This window comes from Rousettus aegyptiacus, unplaced genomic scaffold, assembly GCF_014176215.1.
Source record: "Rousettus aegyptiacus isolate mRouAeg1 unplaced genomic scaffold, mRouAeg1.p scaffold_m13_p_5, whole genome shotgun sequence".
Classification (NCBI taxonomy): domain Eukaryota; kingdom Metazoa; phylum Chordata; class Mammalia; order Chiroptera; family Pteropodidae; genus Rousettus; species Rousettus aegyptiacus.
Genome location: NW_023416308.1, coordinates 40319676 through 40344862, shown reverse-complemented (window position 1 = coordinate 40344862; position 25187 = coordinate 40319676). Strand labels below are relative to the sequence as shown.

At 39.8% G+C, this 25187-nt stretch overlaps 1 protein-coding gene across 7 annotated transcripts in view; it reads left to right on the top strand.

The window, feature by feature from the left end:
• Positions 1-6971: 6971 nt before the first annotated feature.
• KMT2A (lysine methyltransferase 2A) overlaps positions 6972-25187 on the top strand; it is a 75147-nt gene continuing 56931 nt past the window's right edge. For 2 of the 7 annotated variants that reach the window (XM_016129312.2, XM_016129309.2), the window contains exons 1-2: positions 6972-7437; positions 9515-9613. In XM_016129312.2, the coding sequence (XP_015984798.2) occupies positions 7009-7437; positions 9515-9613 (528 nt within the window). In that variant the 5' untranslated portion in view covers positions 6972-7008. The remainder of the gene's footprint in view (positions 7438-9514; positions 9614-25187) is intronic. The other 5 variants (XM_016129311.2, XM_016129310.2, XM_036221831.1 and 2 more) reach the window with 4 other exon arrangements.

The following is a 25187-nucleotide window of genomic DNA, read 5'->3' as shown; positions in this document are numbered from 1 at the left end:
AAATGTTTCCAGAACATATTATTAAGTGAAAAAGATTAAGGGGTCAGGTATAGTAGTTTGTATGGTATAATCACTTGAGTAAAGAAATAGGTGTGTGTGTATGTGTATGCATCTGTATATATAGATATGTAACATATATCTATATATTTATAGATATATACAACATATATCTATATATTTATAGATATATACAACATATATCTATATATTTATAGATATATACAACATATATCTATGAAATGTATCTACATAAAATATACATCTATCTATCTATCTATCTATCTATCTATCTATCTATCTATCTATCTGTATGTGCTTACCTTCTGAAATATTAAATAACAAACTTTCCAGGGATTACCTTTTAAGGAAGAGATATTTAGACTTATTATTTTATATTCTTTTATATTTATATTTTTTATCTTGCATATATTACTTTTATAATAACCAAAATGTAGCTTAAAAATAAATAAGCTCTTAACCATTTTTCAGGTGCTCCAGCTAAAATCCTTCTTTTTCCCTTTACAGCTGAGCCTCCCCAAAGAGTTGCTTCCACTATCTTACCCCTGCCCTCTCCATTTCCCCCTCAACCAAGTACGATCTGACTTAAGACTTCACCTTTTGCCCTGCAACTGCTCTTACTGAGGGCACCTGTGACTTCCTAGAAGCATGAGGAACACTCTTCAATCCTTTTGCTTCTTGATGTCTCAGCTACATTTGATATTATTAACAGCTCCTTTGTCTGAAACTCATTCTCCTTTGGCTTCCTTCTTCCCTGTTTTACATTACTGAACATTCTTTCTCAGTTTCCTTTCATTGGCTTTTCTGTTAGCTCACCTGATAGTCCTGCATTTCTTCTGGTTCTATTCTTGACCCCTTTTGACTCTGTGTGCTACACACACTTTTTCTTTGTGGCCTCGTGTATGCTTATGTTTTCAACTACCATCTCTAAGCTTCAAAGTTCCAGATCTATATTTTTAGCTTTTTCTCCTGAGCTCCTGTCCAATATATCCAATTGTCTATTAGACAGTTCCACCTGCAGATCTCAGAGGCCTCTCAAGCTCAACTGTTTCAAAACCAAACCCATCATCTCCAAGCAAAAAAATGTTCTTCTTCCTGTTGTCCTTATATTATGTTCTTCCTGCTGTTATGACTCCAGCCAACAACCTGAGAAAAGCCCCTCCTCTTTATTTGTCATATCTAAACGGACACCAAAAGTCATGCTATCTGCTAAATATCTCTGGAAGCTGTCCTCATTCCTACATCTTCACTGACACTGCATGCATCATCTGGACTACTGCATATGGATATATGAGTCTGAAGCCCTGGGAAGAGGTCAGAAATATCCTAAATGCATTTTCTGCCTCTAATCTCACCATCAGCCTACTTATGCTCAGTTGCCACAATGATGTGACACAAATTCCATTGTCTGTCCCTGCTTGACATCTTTCAATTTTTTCCTAGCTTTTAGGATAAAATCCAAATTCCTAAATGCGATCTGTCCAGTCATCTTTTGACACCTTCCAACATGTACCTTATGTGCAAGCAATACCGAATTGCTCTTTGTTTCTCAAATCCTCCCCCCCCCCTTTTATGTTTCTGTGAAAGTTTTGTGATATAGCGTCTTTGTATCTCCAGATCTAACGTAATGACTGGTATGAAGCAGATATTGAATAAATGCTTGTTGAAAAAGGACAGGAAATCAGAAAGCACAGAGGTTGAAGGTAGGGACACCAATCAGAAGACTACTGTAAGAGTATGATTTAGAGGTAACTAGAAATAGAGGGAAGAGAAATGCCCTAGTGCAACATCTCTATCAAGCTTCTACAAGGTGAAACAGTAATAATCAAATAGTAAATATTCCCACTATTTTTCTTTCTTCGAGAGATAGGAACTTTGCTCATCTGTACAATTTTAGTTGGAGACAATTTAACTGATTTTAAATAAAATGTTAAACAAACAAACGAACAAATAAACCAGGCCAGCACATTTTGTCAAATCCTCTGACAAAACAAGACTCCTTAGGTATGTCCAAGGGTACAGCTGGGGAGGATCATTTATTATGCAAACATTAATGGGCTGCTACAGACACTACTTGGCACAAGGGGTAAAAAGATAAGTAATACACAGTTCTTGTTCTAAAGGAGCTCATGACCCCCAAATCATCGAATCTTTGCCTTTGGTCAGGACTGTACACAATCCTTTACAGAAAGCCAGCTGTCCATGCTGGGGTCAGTATTTACAGTTCTTTTAGACATAGGTATAGCTAGCTATACTTAATTCTTTTTGAGTTCAGAAATGGAAACTCATGGATTCAAGGCAGTAGCAAATTGCAACCATTGCTTTCTTAGTGGAAGGTTGCCTTTGTAGGAAAGTAATGGACTTGGCCTTTCCTTCCCTAGAAGAAAGCAGCATCTAAGGATTTGGAACAGTCTTCTGTTCAGTGATGGGCAAGCCTTCCTATGGGCAAATTTAAATGACTCGGCCACCCTTCTTTTCTTAGCCTGAGGACTTTTGGGACTACTAATGCAATATTTTTCATTGGAAGCCAGTTTGAAGAATGAAAATTGCTGATTTGAGAGGGGGCGTCTTCACCAATGACTAAGAAAATCCCTGGGGGGGGGGGTAAACATTTCTGTCTGAGAGAGAAGATACTTTACTTAGATTATGTTATTCAAACATCATAATAATCCTATGAAGTTGCTATTAATATCTTTATTTTTGAAAATTAGGAAATTGAGGCAAAATGAACCCAGGTGCCTGGTTCAAGATTACATAACTACAATTATTGGACCTGCAATTCAAGTCCAGGTTTGTGACTCTGAGCCCAAGTTAGTTCCTCCACAATACTGGTTTGCAATGAGAAGTCTTTCCAGGGCATGGAAAAAGGAATGAACATCTAGAGGTCCCTTCAAACCAGAAGTAATTTATGAGTTTCCAGAGAGGAGCAAAATTTGGGGTTCCTTTCTTAAGTTTCCTTTTTTTATTTGGAAAAAATTTAAAATATGTGCATTTCTTCTAGGTTGGCAAAAATCAAGAAATTAAATCCTTTTTTTTTTTTTTTGGAAAGGTGTGGAAAAAGAAGTACTCAAACATTGCTGGTGGGAGTATGAATTAGTACAATCTTTATGAGGGACTATTTGGCAACGTTTATCAACATTACAAATGTATATACTTTTTGACTCAGCAATTAAACTTGTAAAAATTTATACTATAGATATATTTGCACATTGGCTAAATTAAATATGTTCAAGGTTATGCACTGCAGCATTGTCTGAAATAGCCAAAGTTTGGAAACAGCTTAAGTACCCACCAATAGAGAACTGTTTAAATAAATTATATGACATTTATTGCATGCAGCCCCAAGAAATGCTGGCTACTGATAAGAATGATTTCTAAGATATAGATTTCCAAGCAAGACCCAGGAAATAGGTTTGACAGCCTTTCATTTAGGGGAAAACTTCTATATGTATTTGCTTGTGTAGGCACAGACTATCTCTAGAAGAATGTACGAGAGACTGATAACATTAGTTGTCTTTAAGAACCGTAAGATATGATTTGGGGAGAGGAGAATAGTTCAGAACAAGAGTGGAATGAAGACTTTAAGTCTTTTAAATTTTTAACGTATGATTATATTAAATATTCCAGAAAAATAAATTGAATTAAAATTTAAAAAATTAGGCACATAGTTTGTTACCTTATGAATAAGGCACAAAATGTCTTTGTAAAAAATATATTCATATTATTGTGTAGCTCTCACCACCACATAACTCTTAATTTTGTAAAACTAAAACTCAATACCCATTAAACAATAACTCTCCATTCTTCCCTCACTCTAGGCCCTGACAACTACCATTATACAATTTGTCTTTATAATTTTGACTACTGTAAGTACCTAATGTAAGTGGAATCACAAAGTATTTGTCTTTTTGTGACTGGCTTATTTCACTCAGCATAATGTCCTCAAGGTTCATCCATGTGGTAGTATATTGCAGAATTTCCTCCTTTTTAGGGCCGAATAATATTCCATTGTATGAATATACCACATTTTGCTTATCCATTCATTGGTTGATGGACATTTGATTTGCTACTGTGTTTTAGCTATTGTGAATAATGCTGCCATAAACATAAGTGTACAAGTATCTCTTTGAGACCCTGTTTCAATTCTATTGGGTATATACTCAGAAGTAGAATTGCTAGATCACATGGTAATTTATTTTAAAATTTTGAGGAACTGCTATGCTATTTTCCACAGCAGCTGTACCACTAATAGTGCATAAGCATTCCAATTTCTCCACCACATCCTCATCAACACTTGTGTTATTTATCTATTTGTTTGTTTGTTTTTGATAATAGCCATCCTAATCAGTGTGAGGTGGAATAATACATCTTTTTGGGATCATCAGTATGGTTAATGGATAGTAGTGTCAGATGCCAATGAGTTTTGGTGCTGCTACTTGTGTGACTTTGAACTTTACTCTAACCCTCATTTTCCCCATTCATAAAACCAGAATTATCTCAGAGGCGTAGTGAGAATTGAATGCAGGTAAAGCACTTAGGTTCACAGAAAGTACTCAACAAATACGTTATTATTTCTGTGTTAAAAGTGCCGACAATAGTCCAAATTCTGATTTGCTCTCACTCCTTTTGGACTAGTCTGGAGGCAAAGAGACAAATTAGATGATTTCTCAAGTTTTTCTACCTAGAGGATTTAGTCTGGAGATTTCACACAATCTTAGACATTCTTCCTGCTACCTCTACCACCCTGCAGACCTCCCACCGGTGCCAAATGAGGTGTGCTTGAAGTGAGGAGGTTACTCACAACTAGCTAGTTTATATTTTCTCAGAGTTGGAGGTCGGGAAGAAATCCTGTTGACAACATTTATATAAAGCCTGCCATTCAGTCCCCCTGCCTATTACCTCTGCAGACCGTTATTCATATTAAAGGTGGCGGGGGGCGGGGGGCAAACACAAAAGAAAAATAAGCGAGAGTGGGAGAGGGAGCAAATCAGGATGCTTGAGGAATCCACGTGGTCGCCAATCTGTAACTGATCAGAGCAGCTACTCTGAAGCAACCCCCCCCCTCCCCCAGCACCTAACGTTAAATATATAGCAATGGAGAAACCGTCCACAATGGGGTGTCTACATCCTTAGCAGAGTCCTGGGGCTGCTGTTTAAGATACTCTTTCGCTACTCCCACCCTTTCTGCACCTAGTAAACCACGCGATGCAACAACGGAATCTGGTTTTGTGTGTGCGCTTGAATGTGCGCTTTGCAAACCATCTGGGCTCCATCCTGCGCAGTTGGAACGACGATCGATCCTGGACGAGTTAGGGGAGTTGGATCCTGCCTGTGTCTCTTCCTTTTCCCTGCTTCCCTCCAGCCCCCACCTCATCGTTCGCTTTGCACAAACATTTCGCCCGTGATGGGACGTAGGTTTTCAGCACCAGGAGGCTGTGGACCTTCTCTGGAGGCGTGCGGTGCACCCTCCAGAGGACTAGAGCTGATTGCAACCTGCTCACCACGACCCTCCCTCCCCCTTTCCCCACCCAAATCGCCGCCCCAGGCTGTAATATTACATGCAGTGCGCTGTACCGGTGCGCAGCCCAGGAAGGCTGCGTGACCTTCCAGCGAACTCCACCTCGGCTGGGGGGATGGAGGTTGCCCTGGGGCCTGCAGGCTGTGTATCGATCCCTCAGCCTCAGCCAACTCAAGTTGTCCCGGTACAAACCTTTCCCTCCCTTCTCTGCTTTCCCAGCCTTGCAGGCTTCTAATGCTTAGCTTGAGGTGCCCTCCCCTCTTTCCCGCAATAAAGTAAACCGGTGGATATTCATCCCCAGCCCTAACCCTCCTCCTTCCTCCCGCCTCCCCTCTCAGCCTACGAACCCCGCGCACAGAGCTCGCAGACCGCGGGCCCCTTCCACCCACTGTATCATAATGCCCAGCGTTCTTCTCCTCCCCCTCTCTTAATCAGAAACGTGTTCGCGAGCCCCCCTCCCTCTGCATGCATATGTTAGGGTCTGCTTTGCATGCAGCGGCAGGCAGAGAACTGAGGAAGAAGGGGCGGAGGCGCTTTTGCCCGCCTCTTCCCTCCAGGCCCCGTTAGCCACCTAGCTTCAGCTACGTTATAACACCGCCTCGTTAGCAGAGCACGCTGTGGCCCCCATGCCCGGGCTGGAGAAACAACCCCTCTCTGCAGAGGGGCTCGAAAGCCAGGGGCTCCTTCAGCCTCAAGTGCTTAGCAGGGCGAGTAAGTGGCGGGAGACCTGCCACTTGCTGTGTGCATTTTGGAGAGAGCTCCAGCAGGAAAATGGGAGGGGCTCTTTATTTTTTAAAGCGCGTTCATTGAGGGCCTTTCTATTTTGCATATAGTAAACTGGGCAACGCTTCCGTTTCGCAAGTAGTACAATAAGGGCTTTTTTTTTTTTTTTAATTCTAAAGGCGTTAAATTATCCATCTTGGATCCGTGCCCCGAGGCTAAGAAGGCTCACTTGTCCCCGACCCGGCAGCCGCGTTATCTTGGAAGCTGCTCTCCCGGGCGGTTCGATTCCCAGCGCATCCCGGGAACGTGTGTAATCGGCCTCTGGACTCTCGAGGCTGCAGGCGGCCGGGCTCCCTCCGCCTCCATCCTCCCCTAGTTCGCGCTCCCCTCCCCCTCTCCCCGGAACCCGCGCTCCGCTTCGGGCTCCTGGGCTTCCTTCCCCCCTCCTTTTCCCGAGCTCTGCCGCTCCCGGAGGGCGGGGCATGCAGTTATCCAGGTTGCGGGGCGGCCCGGGCCTCGGAATGGAGTAGCCGCGGCCGGGCGTCTGGAGCGGAGACCGGAACGTGCTATCCAGATTGCTGGGCTTGCTGGCGCAGCCCGGCGCTCTGCATGGCGGCCGGCAGGGCGCAGGCCGCCTGGCGGTGCCGAGCGGGTTAGGCAGGTTCCGGGGCCTTCGCCCCCCCCCTTCGCCTCCCCGCCCCCCTGTGTTGTCGCCTCTCCCTCTCGCTGCTTCACTTCACGGGGCGAACATGGCGCACAGCTGTCGGTGGCGCTTCCCCGCCCGACCCGGGACCACCGGGGGTGGCGGCGGCGGGGGGCGCCGGGGCCTAGGGGGCGCCCCGCGGCAACGCGTCCCGGCCCTGCTGCTTCCCCCCGGGCCCCCGGTCAGCAGCGGCGGCCCCGGGGCGCCCCCCTCCCCCCCGGCTGTGGCGGCCGCGGCGGCGGCGGGAAGCAGCGGGGCTGGGGTTCCAGGGGTAGCGGCCGCCGCCTCAGCAGCCTCTTCGTCGTCCGCCTCGTCTTCGTCTTCGTCATCGTCCTCAGCCTCCTCTGGGCCGGCCCTGCTCCGGGTGGGCCCGGGCTTCGACGCGGCGCTGCAGGTCTCGGCCGCCATCGGCACCAACCTGCGCCGGTTCCGGGCGGTGTTTGGGGAGAGCGGCGGGGGAGGCGGCAGCGGAGAGGTAAGGGGGCGAGGAACCCCCAGGTCCGGGGTCTCGACCCTCTGCGGAGCTCCCTCCCCTCCCCCATCCGGGAATGTGGAACATCCCAATTCTGGGACCATCCTAGGGTGTCTGACCCGGGGCAAATGGCCCTCCCATCTTGGGATCCCCATACATGGTTCAGACCCCCAGACGCCCCCACCCCGGGGTTTGGACCCATCTGGCTGAGGGCGTTTACTCCCCCACCCTCCGACCCTTGCCCAAATCCCTTGGCACCGACCCCTTGCCGGGGTTTCCCATCCCGGGACTGAACCCCTCCTCCCTTTCACAGATTACCTCATCCGAGCAAGATTCCTCCCTCCCTCTCTCCCTCCTAGAGACCTGATCCCGCCACATCCCCGCCTCCCTCTCTGGGCAGATGTTTTACTCTTGGGGCAGTTTTCCTCTTGGGCATCTTTCGGGTGACGGCCTCGTCCAGGGCCACGTTCTTCTACCTTTGGGGACCAACGTCCCTTCCAGCACCTTGCTTTCGAAGACCTGATGAAACCTTGTCCCATCCTCGGGCCAGGTCCATACACTACCAGCCACTCCCACTTCCTTCACCTCCCCCCTCTCCCCTTTCCCCAACCCCACCTCCCACCCCAAGCCGATAGATACTCCCTCATCCCGCTCTATCCCACCAGGAAAAATCTACTTTCCTTGCCTTCTTTTACCTCCTTTCCCTCTGAAATAACGGTGATCTCACACAGCAGCAATCTGTTTCCCCCATCTTACAGAGCTACAGAGTTTCTCGCCTATTGGTGGCAGGGAATTCTACCTTCATTCCACCCTTTCCCTCCTTTAGTATGAAGAATTAGTGGCATCTTTAAGGGAAAAATAGTCCACTGTTCCCTAGGCTTAGAGAAGAGCAGCTTTCCATCATTCCCCCTGGAGAGGAGGCAGGCTTTCCCTCCAGCTCTGGGGAAGGGGCCCCTGTAAGGGGAGGTGTTTGTGGGGGACTTGGGCAGCATCCTCCCAGGGGAAGCAGCTGCTCTCCTACCCCACCCACTGTGCGGGACAGTCTCCAACCCTAGCTCCCTCCCACCCTTCTTTTCTCCGTCATTTCATTATTGATCCACCTTTTCCTAGCCCAATCCTGGCTGGGGCTTGGAAGGGGTGGGAGAAGCAGGGTTAGGATAGGGAGAGTAGATAAGGGACAGTTTTACTTTAGTGTGTGGTGATGGTTGCTTTAGGTTGGGAGAAAGGGGCGGTTATGGAGCAAAGTTCTTCCTTAGAAGGGGGAGTTAGGGTTATCTCTCTGATTCTCATAATGGGATCCAAGTTGGATGAAGGGTCAGGAGCTTTGCCACTTCCCCATTAGTACAGGGGCGAGAATAGGGGTACTTTGATATATATTATTCAGCCCCCTTCACCAAAAAGGAAAGTTGCACTGGGAAGGGAAGTTGAGTTCAGGTTTAGCCAGTCGCGTTGCGCATTTGTTTTACATCGGGTGCAGAAGGGGGAGTTTGAATTGTGAGGGGAGGGGTGAAGAGGATAGGGATGCTAGGAGGAGGAAGAGCAGCTGTGAGAGGCTGAGGCGAAGGGGGGTAGGGGGTTGCTGCTCTGGAGTGCTCTTGATTGAAACAGAAAGGGAAAGATAACCAGGCATTTCCTGCGTGCTTTGCCGTTGGTGCACACAAAATATCCTGGGCAAACCCCTTGTCCCCTATTGTGCCCGACACCCCTTTAGATATACTCAGAGATCCTGGGAAGATGGGGAGGGAGGAGATTCCAGGGACCCTGGCCCCTCCTTTCAAGGAGCTGGCATTTTTTAGTTGTTAGTCTTCCTGCCTCCTTTTTTAAATCCTTTCTAAGGCAGCTTGATCAGGAGGCTGACAACAGCCCGCCTTCTGACAGAGCAAGGAGGACATGATGGGGGCGTGTTCCTTGCTATGTAGCTAGCTGCAGCGTCCCTTTTCCCTGCCTCTCTCTGCTCTATCTCCACCTCCTTTTCCCAGCCTTCAGAAGGCAGCTGCAGTCAGCAGGGTTGCTTGAGACTATTTATTGGTTGCTGTAGATTATTATTTTTTTTTGAAAGGCCAATTCTGTATTTTTTAAGCTAACAACACAGATCCCATGTAGTTGGAGAACCAAAGGCCTCATACATGACAAAAAGACTGAACCGTTCAGGTTACTTGCATGGAGTTGGTGCTTAAATGTGAGTTGATTTTGTTTTTTTAAAAGATACAGCAGCAAAAAAAAAAAAAAAAAAAAAAAAAAAAATTTCATTTACCTGCTTATTTTCAAAATTGAGACTTGCCTGGTTATATATGTAGAATTGTAGCCCCATGTATATTTGAGTATAATAAGAAAGTCTCTATTGGGAGAAGTTAGTCTATTTTAAGAGGACCCCGAGAAGCATTTTCTTCTTGTTTAGCATGCTTATTATGTATTTTGCATTGAAGGACCAAGTGTTCACATTTCAAATGTTGTTATCACAATATTCAAAAGCAAAGTTTTATGCCGATAGTTTTCAATCCTAGCTTTTTAAGAGACTGGTGAGAAAGAGAGCCACCTGGATTCAGGGACCTAATGTCTGGGCACCAGAATATTTTATCTGTTGGTCTTTGACAAATCACCTTTAAAGTTTTAATCAGGTGCTAACATTTTCTTATTCACTGGCATTATTTTGCTTAGCAGTAGTATGTAATGAAGCCTGTCAAGGAATTGCAGTTATTTCAAATCAGGTCATATTAATGTTTTTTTTTTTTTCTTTAAAAGTTTTTTACCTGAACAGTAGCTGGTACTTCATTATGAGAAGAGTGGTTGACTCCTTACATTAAACTTAATTATTTTTTCTAAATTTAACTTGAATGGGCTATTTGTTCCATTGTTAAGCTTTTTATGTGGTAGCTTGAAACAGTCTAGTATGGGTTGGTAGTATGCTTTGGTTAGCGCTAACCATAGTATAGTTTAGTATTAAACTATAGTATATCCTTTGACCTGGTAGTTTTCAGTGTAGAAGCCAAGCATTTTGTTGCAGGGGCTTACAATCAATGATAATGTTCCATAAGGGAGGTTTAGGGTTCCCCTGGGCTGGCTTACTTACAGAATTCTGAAGATTGTTTTTCAGAATTCACTCACAGCTCTTACCAAGTCTTGCCTGGATTTGTGAAGAAAAGGTTTGTGACCCAGAATGTTTTTAGCCTTTTTCTACTCTGGTTTGCTTTAAATGAATAATCACTATAATTCGTTCATAAAAGAAAAGTAAGTTAATACTTAATAGAACCTAGTAAGTTAAGGTGTTTGGAAGATGACAGAACTTCCAGATCACTTCCCTGTTTAAACTCCTTTTAGCTGTAGGAGATTTGTCCTTCACCACCACATGTTCCTGACTTCCCTCATATTGAGTATCTCTCTGGGCAACAACATGTAAGAGTTCTTCATGACCAAATTCTGTCAGAATGGGATTTTTTAAAAAAACATAGATGTTTCTGGTCTCCTATTTTGGCTTTCTGTATGACAATTAGGAAGTGGAATTAAAGTTTTATTTTATTGAGCACTGTAAGAAATCAGAGGTCTGCTTTTTTGCCTTCTCTCTGTCTGCATAGTGTAAGTGCCTCACTTTTCTGAGGATCGCCTTAGGTAGTATTAATGCTACTATACTTTGCCATCTAAATAAACATAATATAGTATCTTCTCTGTCAACTAGAATTTGGGCTCTTTTAATATAAACCCCATAACTGGTTTGTTTATCAGCAACTAGTCTTTGTTTATTAATTTTATAATTCAGTTACCTTCCTTATCAGCTCAAAAAATTTCTACTGTTAAAAGCAAAATTTCCACTCTGATCATAAAACATGGCAGACTTTAATTAGATATAAATTGCAGCTGAATTACCGCATTGGTATGTGTTTGTTTTCATTTGAAATGACAGTTTAGTTGAGGTGGACTAAGGTAGACTCTTGGGTTGTGCTTGGATGATGGTCCTGTAGTTGGAGAGTCTGTGATTAAAAAAAATTTTTTTTGTCTATTCACTGGGCATGCGTGCCAAGAGTGGGAGTTGCTCCTTCTTTGCCTTTGGAGCTAATCCTGAGCTTGGCAGAAGGAATATGAAGCAGAGAACACAGTGGATTAGAAGAAGCATTGGAGTGGAAGTCTGAGGACATGGACTCACCTCACACTCATCTCACTGATCAGTTATGGGACCTTCTTAGGCAGTCCACTTTTAACCTTAAATTTCTGATCTGTAAAATAACAAGATCGTTAAATATTAGTTTATGAATTCTTTTCTGCTCCAGTATTTTGATTCCTTTCTGTTATGTTAATTTTTTGGTCAGGTCAGAACTTCTTATTCTGAGTTTATTTAAAGAGAATCGTGGAGCCTCTTTGGTAACTTTTAATATCAGATTATACATTGGCCCATTTAACTGGCATTATGATTGGGAAGGGAAATTTCAACTAGGTGGGAAAGTTTTCGTTATATGGACAAAATAAAAGGACTTAACTGTATGGAAAAAGTTCTTTGCCGAAGTCGGCCATTTTCAATTATAAGAAAAAGGAAGATCAAATTTTAAAATATAACTCATTGTCTGGTGTTTAGAGTCCCTCTTGTTTGGCTGACTTTGGTTTCATGTTTTCAGTGTTGTGGATTCCTGACTGTCCGAAAGGGAAGTTATTTTCATTCTAGGTGACGTATTCTTCTAGATGTGTGAACTTTTAAATGAAAAGAAAAATTCAGTATACTATATATAAATCCAAAGTGATGGTACCTATGTTGCAAGGAGTAGTTGTTAATATTCTCTGAAATGTAGTATTTTGATTCATACTGAACATCAGCAATGCAGTCTTTAGAACTTCATCTCTCACTGAAAACCATGTGACATGTGCCTTTCTTTACCTTCCATTTAATTATCCTAAGGCACATGCTCCTGTAAGGAAATCATTCAGAAAATAGTGATTCATCTTCTGATTGGAAGTTAAGAGAAAACGCTCCCATCCTGACTCAATTTCCATCTCTTGATGCTGTCCTATAGAGCCACTGTGCAGAGTCAGTACTTGTTACTTACCTTGCCCTGTGGCTAGGGGTGGTGGCTGTAGTGTTTTGCTTAATCTGAGGCATCACATACTGCAGCGCCTCTCTCTTTTGGGAATTCAATGTATTTCAATGATAGGTTTCCTAATTAAGATCTCTTTGTGCCTGCACACATTCCTCTAGTGTTGGCATAGAACTTCAGCTTCCTTCTGTCATTTAACCTAAGGCCTTCAGTCAGGCCTTGTGAATATCTTGTCTCTTTCCATTCTTCCTCTGCCAAGGTGGAGAGCACCAGTGGCAAAGACCTTTGAGAGAGGAGGAGAAGCTTTGTGACTATCACTACTTTAAGAGGAATTTATTCTAGGGTTGCTAGGATGGTACCCTTTGGATGCATGTTATTCTCAGGTATTAAGAAAGGTTAAATTACTAATGAGTCTGACATGAGGTACCTACATTTTAATCAGATTCTTAGCCCTATAGGCACTAGTAGGGAAGAGGAAGCTAAAGAGTAGTTCATTGTTAAAAAGTTTTTGGGTCTTATCTAGATTGGCTTAAAGCTTGATAAATAAAACCTTATATGGAGTAAATCATAGACTTGTGACCTTTGTGGACTGGTAGGTTATGAAGACAGTGGAATTATTGATTGCTTCTAAATTGTATCAGATTTGAAAACAGACTGAATGAAAGTTAACTGTGAGATTTGATTAACTTTTTGAGTACAAAGGAGTTCAGGAGGTTCTAGAAATTATTGAGTTAATTAAGAATACTCTTGTAGGCTTCGGTATTTCTTGGGAAGTTCAAGGATTGGCTAGGCTTCTAGAGTAGTTTCAGAATAAGGTAAAATATTATTTCTGGAAAATGTAGTTTCACTTTGGTTTCTATTGTGTTTGTGCTCAAAACGTAGCATATCCTTTAATGGATCTGTATGTGTGGCATGCTAGAGGAAACACAGTCTTTATTAAGGAAAAAGAATCTTAAATTCTTCACCTGGACCCAGATGGTTTCATTGATCACATCAATATGAGGCAGGCAGACAAAGGGCTACTTTTTTTTTTTGTTATTGTCATTTCATTGGTTGTGAAGAAGGCCTGAAAGAAGGAAGTATAGGATCTTTATGGCATGCATTAAATAAAGCTGGAGGCCTGCACTCTTTTACCAGAGTGGGTGGTTTTATGGCCTAATTCTCTAATTGCTGGCATTTATGACAGTATGGATACTACTGGCCCTGTGGCTAAGGTGGATTATGTTGGGAATAGGGAGAGAAAAGGGGTCCTTTGTTAGTCTTTTCATTTACCCCCTCAATAAGGTCCCTGAGAAAGCCCCAAGGAAAAACACTAACACTTAGACTGACGGAATGACATCTCATAAAATGGTTCTTTATGTTTTTAAAAAGGATGAGCTGCTTTTCTTGATGGATCCAAGGAAATCCATACCACTACTGTTAAATATTTCAATGAGCTTTGTACCTTGTCAGGTTACACACCAGGGGAAGCCAACCATGTGGCTGTAGCCTCTGCTAGACATTTGCTTTTAAAGACTAAGATATTTTGAAAGAAGAATTTTGTTGTGTGATTTGTAGTTGTTTTGGATGACATAAATCCCCTTGTAGGATTAGTACAAAATTTGTTAGAGGCCATACTTGGCTTAACTTCTTAGTTGTTGAATATACTACCCTAATGAGTTTTAACAGTTAAAGATATAAATGCAATAGTTAGTTGGCAGTTTTCTGTGCTGTGGATGAAAATTCCCCTTTCTTTGAAATGAATAGTTGTTTCTCTATTTGACAAGTAGACTGAAGGGATTTCCCCAGATTTCTTACCTTTAATTAATTATTGCCACAGCAGTGCCTTATGTGGTGGTACCAAGGGGTAGGATCTATTCCACTGGCATTTATTTCTGACATTGGAGTTTCTTCCATATATTTTGTCTGTTTTCTTGCATTTCTGATTTTGTGTTTGGTTGGAATATTTGAGTGTAGATTTTTTTTGAAGTCTTTAGATAGTGAGAGCTATGAACATTTCTATTATTCAAACTGTTTTACAGATATTCAACCCTTATGAGCCATGCTTTGCTGAAGCATTGTTGCTTCTCATTTTACAGTGTCAAAGTAATTGTGGCTTTCTATCTTGAACTAGGAGAGTAATACTACTTGTGAGGAAGGTTTTTGGAGAAATTTTTTTTCTTTAAGCTTTCCTTTGTACTCAGTTCTGAAAACTGGGAAGAAGTTAATCAAGTATCTACACTGAGAGGAATAAATATCTGCAAATGCCTATATTCAACTTCTGTCCATCCACGAGTGTTAATTAATTTTTAGATCAAACACAAACATACAACACTGCCCTTAAATTATTGCCTTTCGTTATAAGCAGTGAAACCATCTCTTTAAGCTTAGTTAATGAGGAAATCCTTTTGTAATCTCTCCAGCTAGGATTTTTTATTTATGCATATATAAATACAAAGGAGGGGGAGAATCTCATTATCTAATCCATAATAGTATGAGATAGTATAGCATAGTAATTAGGATCTGTTAAGACCATGGGCTCTGGATTAGACTGCCTGTGTTCAAATTTTACTCTGCCATTTATTAGCTGAATGACCTTGGAAAAATTGGACCTCTCCATGCTTTAGTTTCTTCATTTGTAAATTACCAGTAATCATGCTGCATAAGATTATTGTGAAGCTTAATTGAAATTATGCATGCAAAGTACTTAGCACTTTGCTTGGTACTTAGGAATCCCTAATTATTAGGATTCAGAGATAAAAATTATAATAATAATTGAAATTATAATGCTATAATTTTTTTTCCACCAAGATAACTGATTTTCATTACTTTGAGGTATATGTGTATATGTGTATACATATATACCTATTTGAGTGCTATAATCTTGACTTTAGAATGTTCTTGATTTTGGTCTGGGTGTCAGGTTCATTAGTAAGCTAGAACCAAATTGAAAGCCAGTCATGCATCTTGGTAATAGTGGGTACCGTTAGTGTCCAGCTACAGTGTAATTAGAGATAAGGCAAAAAGGAAGGAGAAGAAACAAGGCAATAAATAGGAAGGCAAGATACCAAGAAATACAGTCCTTCTGTGAGTTGCATAGTTGTCAGGCTAAGACAGTTATATGGGAGTTACTACTCTTGGTCTCTAGTGTTCCTTATCTTTTTATGTGTGTGAATGAATACTTGGCGATCCCTTACAACAACTCTGAGGTTCTTCAGGGTTTTTGACCCCCAGGTTCAGATAATATTAGTCTATACTTGGTAACTAACTGACATTTTGTTCTCAAGTTTTGGCTTTGGGAAAGTTAAGTGTTGGTCTACAGAGATCAATGCAATTAACAGTTTAATTATGGAAGAAATGCTAAGTTGTAGGTTACAGTTTCTGAGAGTTGGAACTTAACTTGAGAAATAAAAATAACCAGAAGTAGAATAGTTTAAAACAGATTAAGGTTTAAGAATAACTAGTAGAGGATAGTATGCTTAAGAAGGAAAGTAGAGTTCTGCTTTATCTCTTAAATATAAGGTTTGCTAAAGTACCTAACACACCATCTTTTACAGATGAAGAAACTGAGGCACAGACAAGTTAAATAGTTTTCCTTGTTGTATTGCTAGTTAAGTGGCTGAGCTAGAGTTCAAATCCAAATTTATTCAAAAGCTCATTCATCCTCTCTGTATTGTACTGTCTTCAACTCCTTTCTCTTCCCATGCCATCTAATCAATTTCTGAAGCTTGCCCATGATATTTTTATAGTGTTTCTTTAATCTGTCCCTGTTTTTCTGCTTTTATTGTCATGCTTTAAGTTTCCATTATCTTTGTATGGATTATTACCATAATCTCTTAACTGGTCTCTCTGCCTTTTCACTGTATAGTGTTGCCAGTGATTTTCTTAAATACGCATCTGATTATATCACTTTACTCTTAAAACCCTTTGACTTCTCTCTGACTATAGGACTCACAATTCTCAGCACTTTATAATCCCGTTGGCCTACATTTCTACATTTTGAACATTCTTTCTTGAACACACATTTCAACTTATATGTTTCCACATTGACAACCAATCTATTAGATGTTCTCCACTGTCTGTATGTGCCCGCCTTTATACCTTTACTAATGCCTCTTTTTTGCCTTAAAGTTTTTCCTGTCTTGCCCTGCCTCTGGCTTATTCATCTTTCATGGCTCAGCTCAGATTCCCACTCTTTTGTGAAGCTTTTACAGATACCACTAGTTGAAACTCAACTTCTTTCTTATTATCTTATTGTACTTTATAGCTACACTTAAAGAATTTACTCTAGGATACCTTATGTCGTAAATACTTTTTATTGTGTCTGTCTTTCCTCCATTAGATTGTGATTTCCTAAAGTCATTTATGTATTATATTTCTAAGTCATTTATGTATTATATTGTTTACAGTGGTGACTTTTCATATAGAAGGTTATTAGTGAATATTGAATTGAAAATTTGGTATTTCTATAACTTTTAGGAATACCTTGAAAGGACATATTACATAAGCTATTAACATTCAAGACTATTAGGATAATTTTGAGTAATTTTTAAAAAGAAGTAAATTAAGTATCACAGAGGAAAGTCTAAGAGGACATTTTGTAAAAGTACTGATTGGTGTTTTAAAAGTGATGTATCCTGATGGGATGACATCATCTTTTGTGTAGGTAATACTAACACTGATTCTCCCCTTACTTGAGTGTTGTTTCCATTTCTAGGTTCCTCAACTTAAAGGGATGAGGAGACCTTGGAGACGATTCTGAGGAGACTCAAAAGATAGATGATTATATGATTGGAAGTCAGTCCTATGAGGAAAGGTTGGGAGAATGAAAGGTTGAGAGGCAACTTAATAACTTCAAAAAACATGAATGGATCCATTATTAGGAATGGTAACCAGCTGTTTTCCGGCTCCGCTGATACTAGAATAAAAGAAATAGTTTTAAACCGAAGCAAAGGGTAGGCATGTAAAGAACTTGTTGCTAATGATGGTTGTCATTATAGTGATGGTAAAAAGGTTACCAAAATAATATTATGATCGTTTCTGGAGATGAATTTTAAGTGCAGTCCTGCATATATATGTATAAAATGACCTCTCAAGCTACCTTCTCATTCTGTGAATCAATAAGTATATTTTTACTCAGATCCTAGAGGATATGGATCATGTTTTATATTTTTTAATATTCCCCAAGGGATCCTAGGGCCTCATTGGCTCCCTAGGAAGTGTTTGATTTGAATTCTCAATTTATGGCAATAATTAACTTTCAGTAGTAAACTCCAGAGAAATGTCTTTGTGAAATGATTTTATAGTTGTTTTATAGGAGAATAAAAATTTAGTAGATGGAGCTAAGAGAGAAATCCTAAATATTAAGAGAAACCAGGGAAAACAGTAGGTGTGGTCTCAATATTGGAAACAGGTATTTATAGCTTTTATGTCCATTTTTAGTTGTGTTTTAAAGAGATATGCTTCAGAATATTGCTTGTTATGGTTATCACTGCTTGTGGCTGTATTATTAACAAGTGCTTTGTAAATCCTTCTCAATCTAAAGTAAGTTGGCTTCATGTGAATGAGGATTACAAAGGCCTCTGACCCTTGGCTTTTGAGGCTGTGTGGAGGGCTTGCGTTACTCAGAATGAAACCTTTTAGATAGGTTGGGTTGCAGAAAGCATTTCCTGTATAGTCAGAATGAAAACCGTGAATTGGGATTATTCATATAGATTACCAAAAGTCTGAGCAGATTGATATTAATACTGCTCGTTTTCCTACTAGCTCTTAATAATGCTAAAACCTTGATTGGGTTAGTGAAGCTTTAGGACTTGAATTTAGTACTGGAATTGTGTATAAATTCCTTCTTTTAGGTGAATCGATACTTGGTTTATTTAAGATTATTTACATATAATGAATATTTTCTAAGTTTTATATAGTAAATGCTATCTATTCTTACCCAGTCTCATAAAATGACAGGAGTTCAAAAGTGAAGCTGGATTGTTGCAGGGATTCTGCAAGTGGTAGCAAAGTGATGGGTAGGTAGTTTGATTCCCTAATCGTATATAAACTTGGGTGTCATTTGAGAAACTCTGGAAATTGGAAATACAAGACAGTCATTTTTTTCTTATAACTTTTAATTGCTAGTCATACAGGTATCAGTTCAGAAAGCAAGAGATTATAGAAGCAAAGACTGATTCTCATGTTTCTTTATTTTACTTGTGAAACTAGTGTTGGTGTAATAAAAAAATACCAGGGACTTTTTTTGTTTAATAGGTTAATGCAACATAATGTAGGCTTCTCAGAATGTGATGGCAAACTTCCAAATGTGATTTGATAATCAGAAGAGAGTTTATTGGTTTTTCAAGATATTGACATAAAACTTCTCAACTCATATATTGAATATTAACTCCTAAAAAATACTAGGGCAAAATTGTGTTGGCTGACTAGGCAGCTTTTTTTTTTTTTTTTTTTTTTTTTTTGCTAAAGAAAATCTTCACTTTCACTTTGTCATTTAACTTAACCATTGCTCCTTCAGATAACTATGGAGAGATAACACTATTTACCTATTTAGAGAGGACATTGTGAATTCCTCAGTGTTACTTTCGTTGCTGTTGGTCTTTCAACAGCCCATCTTCGCAGAAGGTAAGATGCAACCTGAGTTTTGCACCAAGATAAGAACAATAAGCTGGAAGAAAAAAAATTGAGATATATAGTAGAAACTTGTAGTTGAATGAGCATATAGCGCAAACTGAAGTTAACTACTTAAAGTTGGCATCTGGAGGACCAAAATCTCTTAAATAAAAAGCACCATCCCTGAAAACAATGTTGTTTTTTGTTTAATTTTTCCAGCCTCTTCAGGTGGATCTGGTCATTTTGTACTTTCCTATTAAACAGAGAAGAATAAACCTTGTGATTGTGATGATTAACTTATTTTCTACAGTATATCTATCATTTCTTCTGCAGCAAGCAGGTAAAACAGTTTAGGCTTGGAATCTAGGCATCTAGAACTATACCTTTCTTGATATTTTGTTGTTTTTAAGATCCTGCAAAGTAATTTGGGGCATTGCCAAGAACCTGTATAGCTTACTATCTGAAATAGTAAGTTTGTTTTGCTTTTTTTTTTTTTTTTTTTAAGACAAGTGAACTACTTTATGGCTACCTCTTTCTGAAGCAGGATGGGTGGAGTTCACCTGTCTCATGTGTTTAGCTGTTTTGAACATCTTTGCTTCTTGTTCTTGTTGACATAGATTGAGGATGAGGAGGTACTACTTTCTCTGATTACAAAGTGGGTAGCATTTGTGTTTCTTAGGTGACAGTTGCTTAGAAGAATTGAATTAAATATTTGAAAACTGATTTCATTCTTGTGCGGGTGAAAATTTTACTAACTATTGTTATTGAAGAACAGTGTATTGTCTTTGCATTGTTTAATCCTCGACTTTTTGAGTTAACATTTCTCAATATCAGGCAGAGATTATATTTAAAAATTTAAATCTCTTCCTATATGTTTTGCATTCAAACAACCATTGTTCTCTTTGATGCACCAATAACAGAGAATTTGTTGTTGACTCTGCCCCTGCCAATCTGTTGGTATGAGACTATGATGTTAGTTTAATAACTGCATACTTTCCTGGGTTTCAGAAACCATCTTGGCTTAAGAAGTTTGTCTCTTGATGTCTGCATATTTGACTGTGTTTGGGTATATTATACTTATAGATTCAACAGTGTTACTGTTAATTCCACTTTTTGTAAATGATTTACAGGTGTCACTATATTTTCTTCTGTTACAGTGAAAAAGTGCTTGCAAAGAGGCTCATCTTCTCCCTGAATATAGCACTTTACAAAATAAAAAATGTAGAGAGATTGTAAAATCTAATTCATTTGTCAGAGAACATCTTTTATGTACCAGGCATATGACCAAGGGCTGGGGCATTGGCATTGAACAAGTCCTTTCCTTCATGGAATTTACTATTTAATTTTTCTTTCCTGAGCTCAGATTAAAATATAGCATGAATAGTAGTACTAAAATTACAATACTTATTTGGAAATTGGTAATTTGAAGGCTGAAGCTCTCAAAACTAATATTAACGCAGTTCTTTGGAGCATTTCAAGTATTCTTTATTTACTGATTTACTGATTCTTCAGTGGTGGTAACACCAAGTGTAATATATGAATTAAGATTTTTTTTAATATTTTCAAGCTATTTAATAGCCTTTTTTCTTCCTGTTACTGGGGAACTTAAGTACCACCATATCTTCTGCTGCCTGCTACAATCAAAGTACCACTCTCTACTTGTACTCTGGATTCCATCCTTCTCTACTCAGGGTTGTTCCTGCAGTTGTCCTCTCTTCGGCAGTTTCTCTCTCAGGCAGTTTCTCTCTCAACCGGCTGGCTTGTTCTCATCAACATAAAAAATGGTCTTAATATAGCCTTTAAAAAACTCTTGACCCCCATGTCCTCTTTAGCTACTAATTCTCTACTCCCTTTCACAACAAAACTCCTTGAAAGTGCTGTCTCTCCTCACCTCGTATCCCTCCCTCAACCACTGCAATTGAGCTTTTATCTCTGTAATTACTGAAATATCAAAGCCCTCAAAGATCTCTCTTTTGCCAGATTAATACATAATTTTCAGTCATCCTGTTAAACATTTGGGCAGCATTTGACCCAGCTGACCTCTTCCTTCTTGAAACACTCTTTTTGCATTCTGTAACTCTATATTCAACCAATTTTTTTCTTAACTCATTAGTTAATTCATTTTCAGTATTCTGTATGGCTTCCCTCCTCTGCTTTCTTGAATGTTGGAGTAACCTAGGAAACTACCTTTGGTTACCTCTCTAATATACACACTTTTCCTGGATGATTTCATCTGTATGTTGAGGACTACTAAATCTTTGTCTCTAACCCTGACTACTACTTGGAGTCCCAGACTTGTATAAACAACTGCCTATTTGACATTTCCATTTGGATAATAATGAGTGGTTAGCATTTATTGAGTGTTTGTGGGCCAGGCAGTATTCTGAGTACTTCAAATGTGTTATCTCACCTAATTTTGACCACCCTCTGAGGTGGCCATTATTCGCAGACAAGGAAACACATATGCATTGAAGTTTTTAGATATCTAGTAGATATCTTAACACTTACCATGTCCCAAAAAGTCTTGATTTTCTTTTTTCTCCTGGTGTTGGAATGACTTTGCTACTTATTCAGTTGCTCAGACCCTACATTTTAAGAGATATCCTTGGTTTTTCTTTTATTTACATTCCAAATAACCCATCAGCAAATTCTGCACTACCTCCAAAATACTTTTAATTCAGGTTCCTCTCATAAGTTCTACCCCCGAATCTCCATTTATAATCTTTCGGCTGGACTACTTTGTCATCTTCTTGCTTGTGTTCTTACTTCACTAAAAGTTGTTCTTCAAACAGCAGTTATGTACTCCAAATGTAAATCAAGTTTTATTTCCTCTGTTTAAACCTTTTGGTACCCTCCCACCCCGAAATAAATCCAAATACCTTTCTATAGTCAACAAAGCCGTGCATGATCTGGCCTCTTGTCAGGTCTGCTTCTCCAACACCATTCTCACTTGTTCCACTGCAGAGCCACACAGGTCTTTCTCTTTGTCATATATACCATGTTTGTTGGTGTCTCTGGACATATACTATCAAACTAGAATACTACTCTAACTAGATCTTTATATTTCTGTCTTTTTATTATTATTTAGATATAAAGCAGGGTTCAGCAAGATTTTTGTAAAGGGCCACATTGTCTCAGTTTAACAAATGACAACTCTGCTGTTGTAGTGCAAAAGCAGCCAGAGACAACACACAAATGAATGAGTGTGACTGTATTTTAATACAACTTTATGGACACTGAAATATGATTTTAATGTAATTTTTATGTGCATGAAATATTCTTCTGTTTTTTTAACCACTTAAAAATATTAAAAACCATTCTTACCTCATGGATTGAACAAAAATAGGTGGCAGGCCAGATTTGGCCTGTGGTCCATAGCTTCTTGCCAGTCCTTAGTAAACCATCACTTTACAGAAGCCTTTCCTGACCACTTTAGTGAAAATCATCCCCACAGTGAACCCACGTTAATTCTTATTGCCCTAGTTATTTGTTATGTTTATTTTCGGTTTCCACTAGATTGTTGCTTCATGGGGCAGGGATTTTGTCAGTTCTTCACCTGTGTATCTTTGGAGTCTAAAACAGTGCCTGGCTATACTCAGTAAATATTTGCTGAATGATTGAATGCCAATCACATTTGAATTATGACTAGACTGCTATCTGATCTCCTTTTATTCAGTCTCTTATTCTGATTTCTCGTGTATGTGCGTGTGTGTGTGTGTGTGTGTGTGTGTGTGTGTGTGTGTGTCATTTCTAGAATAAACTTCAAACACAGTTATGCCTTTTCTACATTTGAGAATCAGTGGCAGCTCCCTGCTGCTTACTATATCAGCTTTGGCCATGCCATTCAAGAATTAAAAAGGCTCTGATAACTCATTTGTCTTTTATCTTGACCCTGCAGTGGCTACCCCTTTCCTAGCAGATCAGTTTTTACTAATCCTGGCATCTGATTTTTTACTCTCCATTATTCCCCCCTCCCTAAATTTATTCTTAATCTGTCATTGTACAGGATTTATTTCCTTCAGAGCTGTGTTTTAAAACACTTTTGTAAGTTGTGAGCTTCTTCAAGGATCTGAAGGAATCTTGTTTCTCACCTGACAGATGCTCATACAATGCTTTGCTTGTGATTTCAGAGGAATTTCTAAGCTTACTCCTGTCTATGAACTTTTCTGCAGCTAAATCCATACTTAGCCTCTTTCCTAATGAAAGAGAATTTCCCTCCTTCGTGCTTTGTATGTATTCCCTCCTAGTGCCGACCCCTCCTCCCTGTCCCTTTTCCATTACTGCTCTGCTTTGAGGATTATCAATCTCTTCCCTGCCGCTGTGTAAACATATAAACATATTCAGCATATAAACATATTCAACTAAAAAAAGAATCCTCCTACGCTGGTCTTTCCCTACCTTGTGCCCTATCTCCCCTTCCCCATATAACGGTGTTTTCCAAAGTAGTCTGTACTTATTTCCATTTTGTCACTTTCTAATGACACCTCACCCACTGTACTTTGGCCTCTCCTGCCTCTAACATGGCATTGAAATTGTCCTTGGTAAGGCCCCAGGTGACCTCTCAGTTTTGATATTTCGCTATAAAAGTTTCAGTCCTTACCCAACTTGACCATCCCTTGATGTGTATTCTTCCCTTGACTATTTTATACTTAACCATGTGTGATCTTCCTTGGCCGTTCCATCTCTATCTCCTTTTGTTTCCCTTTCCCCTGGACATTGTTGAGTGTAGGTTTTCCTCAGGGATCTGCTATTGATCCTCCTTTTCTCATTGTTCTCTTCCTGAGTGATTGCATTCATATGTATAGTTTCAGCATTTATTTATTCATTGCGTTAGATACGTTTTATATCATTATAGCTTATAGACAACTCGGATAGGCATTTCAGATTCACATGGATTCTTAATCTTGGAATATCACCATAAACGTAATTAACCTTAGCCAAATACCTGCAGGTCTTTATTAATTCTTTCCATTCTCTTAACCCTTTTTTATCAAAACTTTGTTCATTTTGCCTCCTAATTGTTTAGGGAACCTGCCCTTTTTCCTCAATACCCAGTATCACTGTAGTCGTTTTATAACTAACTGTTCTTCCTGCCTCTGGTTTTAAAGGCAGTCTCTACCTACCAATGGCTGTCATAGTAATCTTTTGAAAATATAAATCTAATCATGTTTCTTTCCTGCCTGAAAGTATCACTGATGAACTATATCCTTCAGGATGAGGCCCATACTTCCTTAAAGGTAGACTTCAAACTTATGAAGGCATTTAAGACCTTTCATGATCTGCCTCTGCTTTTTTTTTCTCTCAATACCTTATTCCCCTTTTCCACATCAGCTAGGGCCTCAGCCATACTGAACTATTATGTAACTTCACTCTATGCCATGCTGTTTTGTACCTCTGTGCGTTTGTATATGTTATTCTCTCTGCCAGCAATATCTCCTCCCATCCTGATTAACCTTCCTTCAAAAGTTAGATTAAGTTTTTATCCTTTCTGCAGTGGCTTTCCTGACCCTTTCTCTTTGACTGGATTAGTTGCCTTTTTGCGGTGCTTCCATATTCAATCCTTCTAACATAGCAGGCAACGTACTTTATAACATTAATTTATTCATCTCTTCCTTCAAGGTAGAAGTTGTCTTTTACCCTCATCTTCATCCCTTAACCCAAAAATGGGCTCACATATATTTTGAATGAATAAATGAATGAATGAATGAATGGATTTAGTCTGTCCTACCAGTTTGAAGACATTCTCCTCATGCATTCTTAAAAGAATCGTAATGTCTGATTCTTTGGAGTCCACCAGTGTTTTCTACTATAGTGCTGTTACTGCAGTAGATACTTAATATTTATTAAACAGTTAATTTATTGCATTTCCTTTATTTTTATCTTTCAAACACTTATTGAGTGCCAAATTTGTGCCAGATACTAGGAATACAAAATCGAATAAGTAAACTGTCTTTGCCTCAAAGAGTGAACACTCTAGAGGGTGCAAACGTGTAAACACATTTTTAAAAATCCCTATGCTAATTAAAGACTAGTAATCATGTGTGCATGTCTTTAAAATGCAGCATCAAAACCTTAGTATTTTAAAGCCCGTAGCAGTAGACACAAAGGGAAATATTCCAGCAGAGGTGATAGCTAACTGGA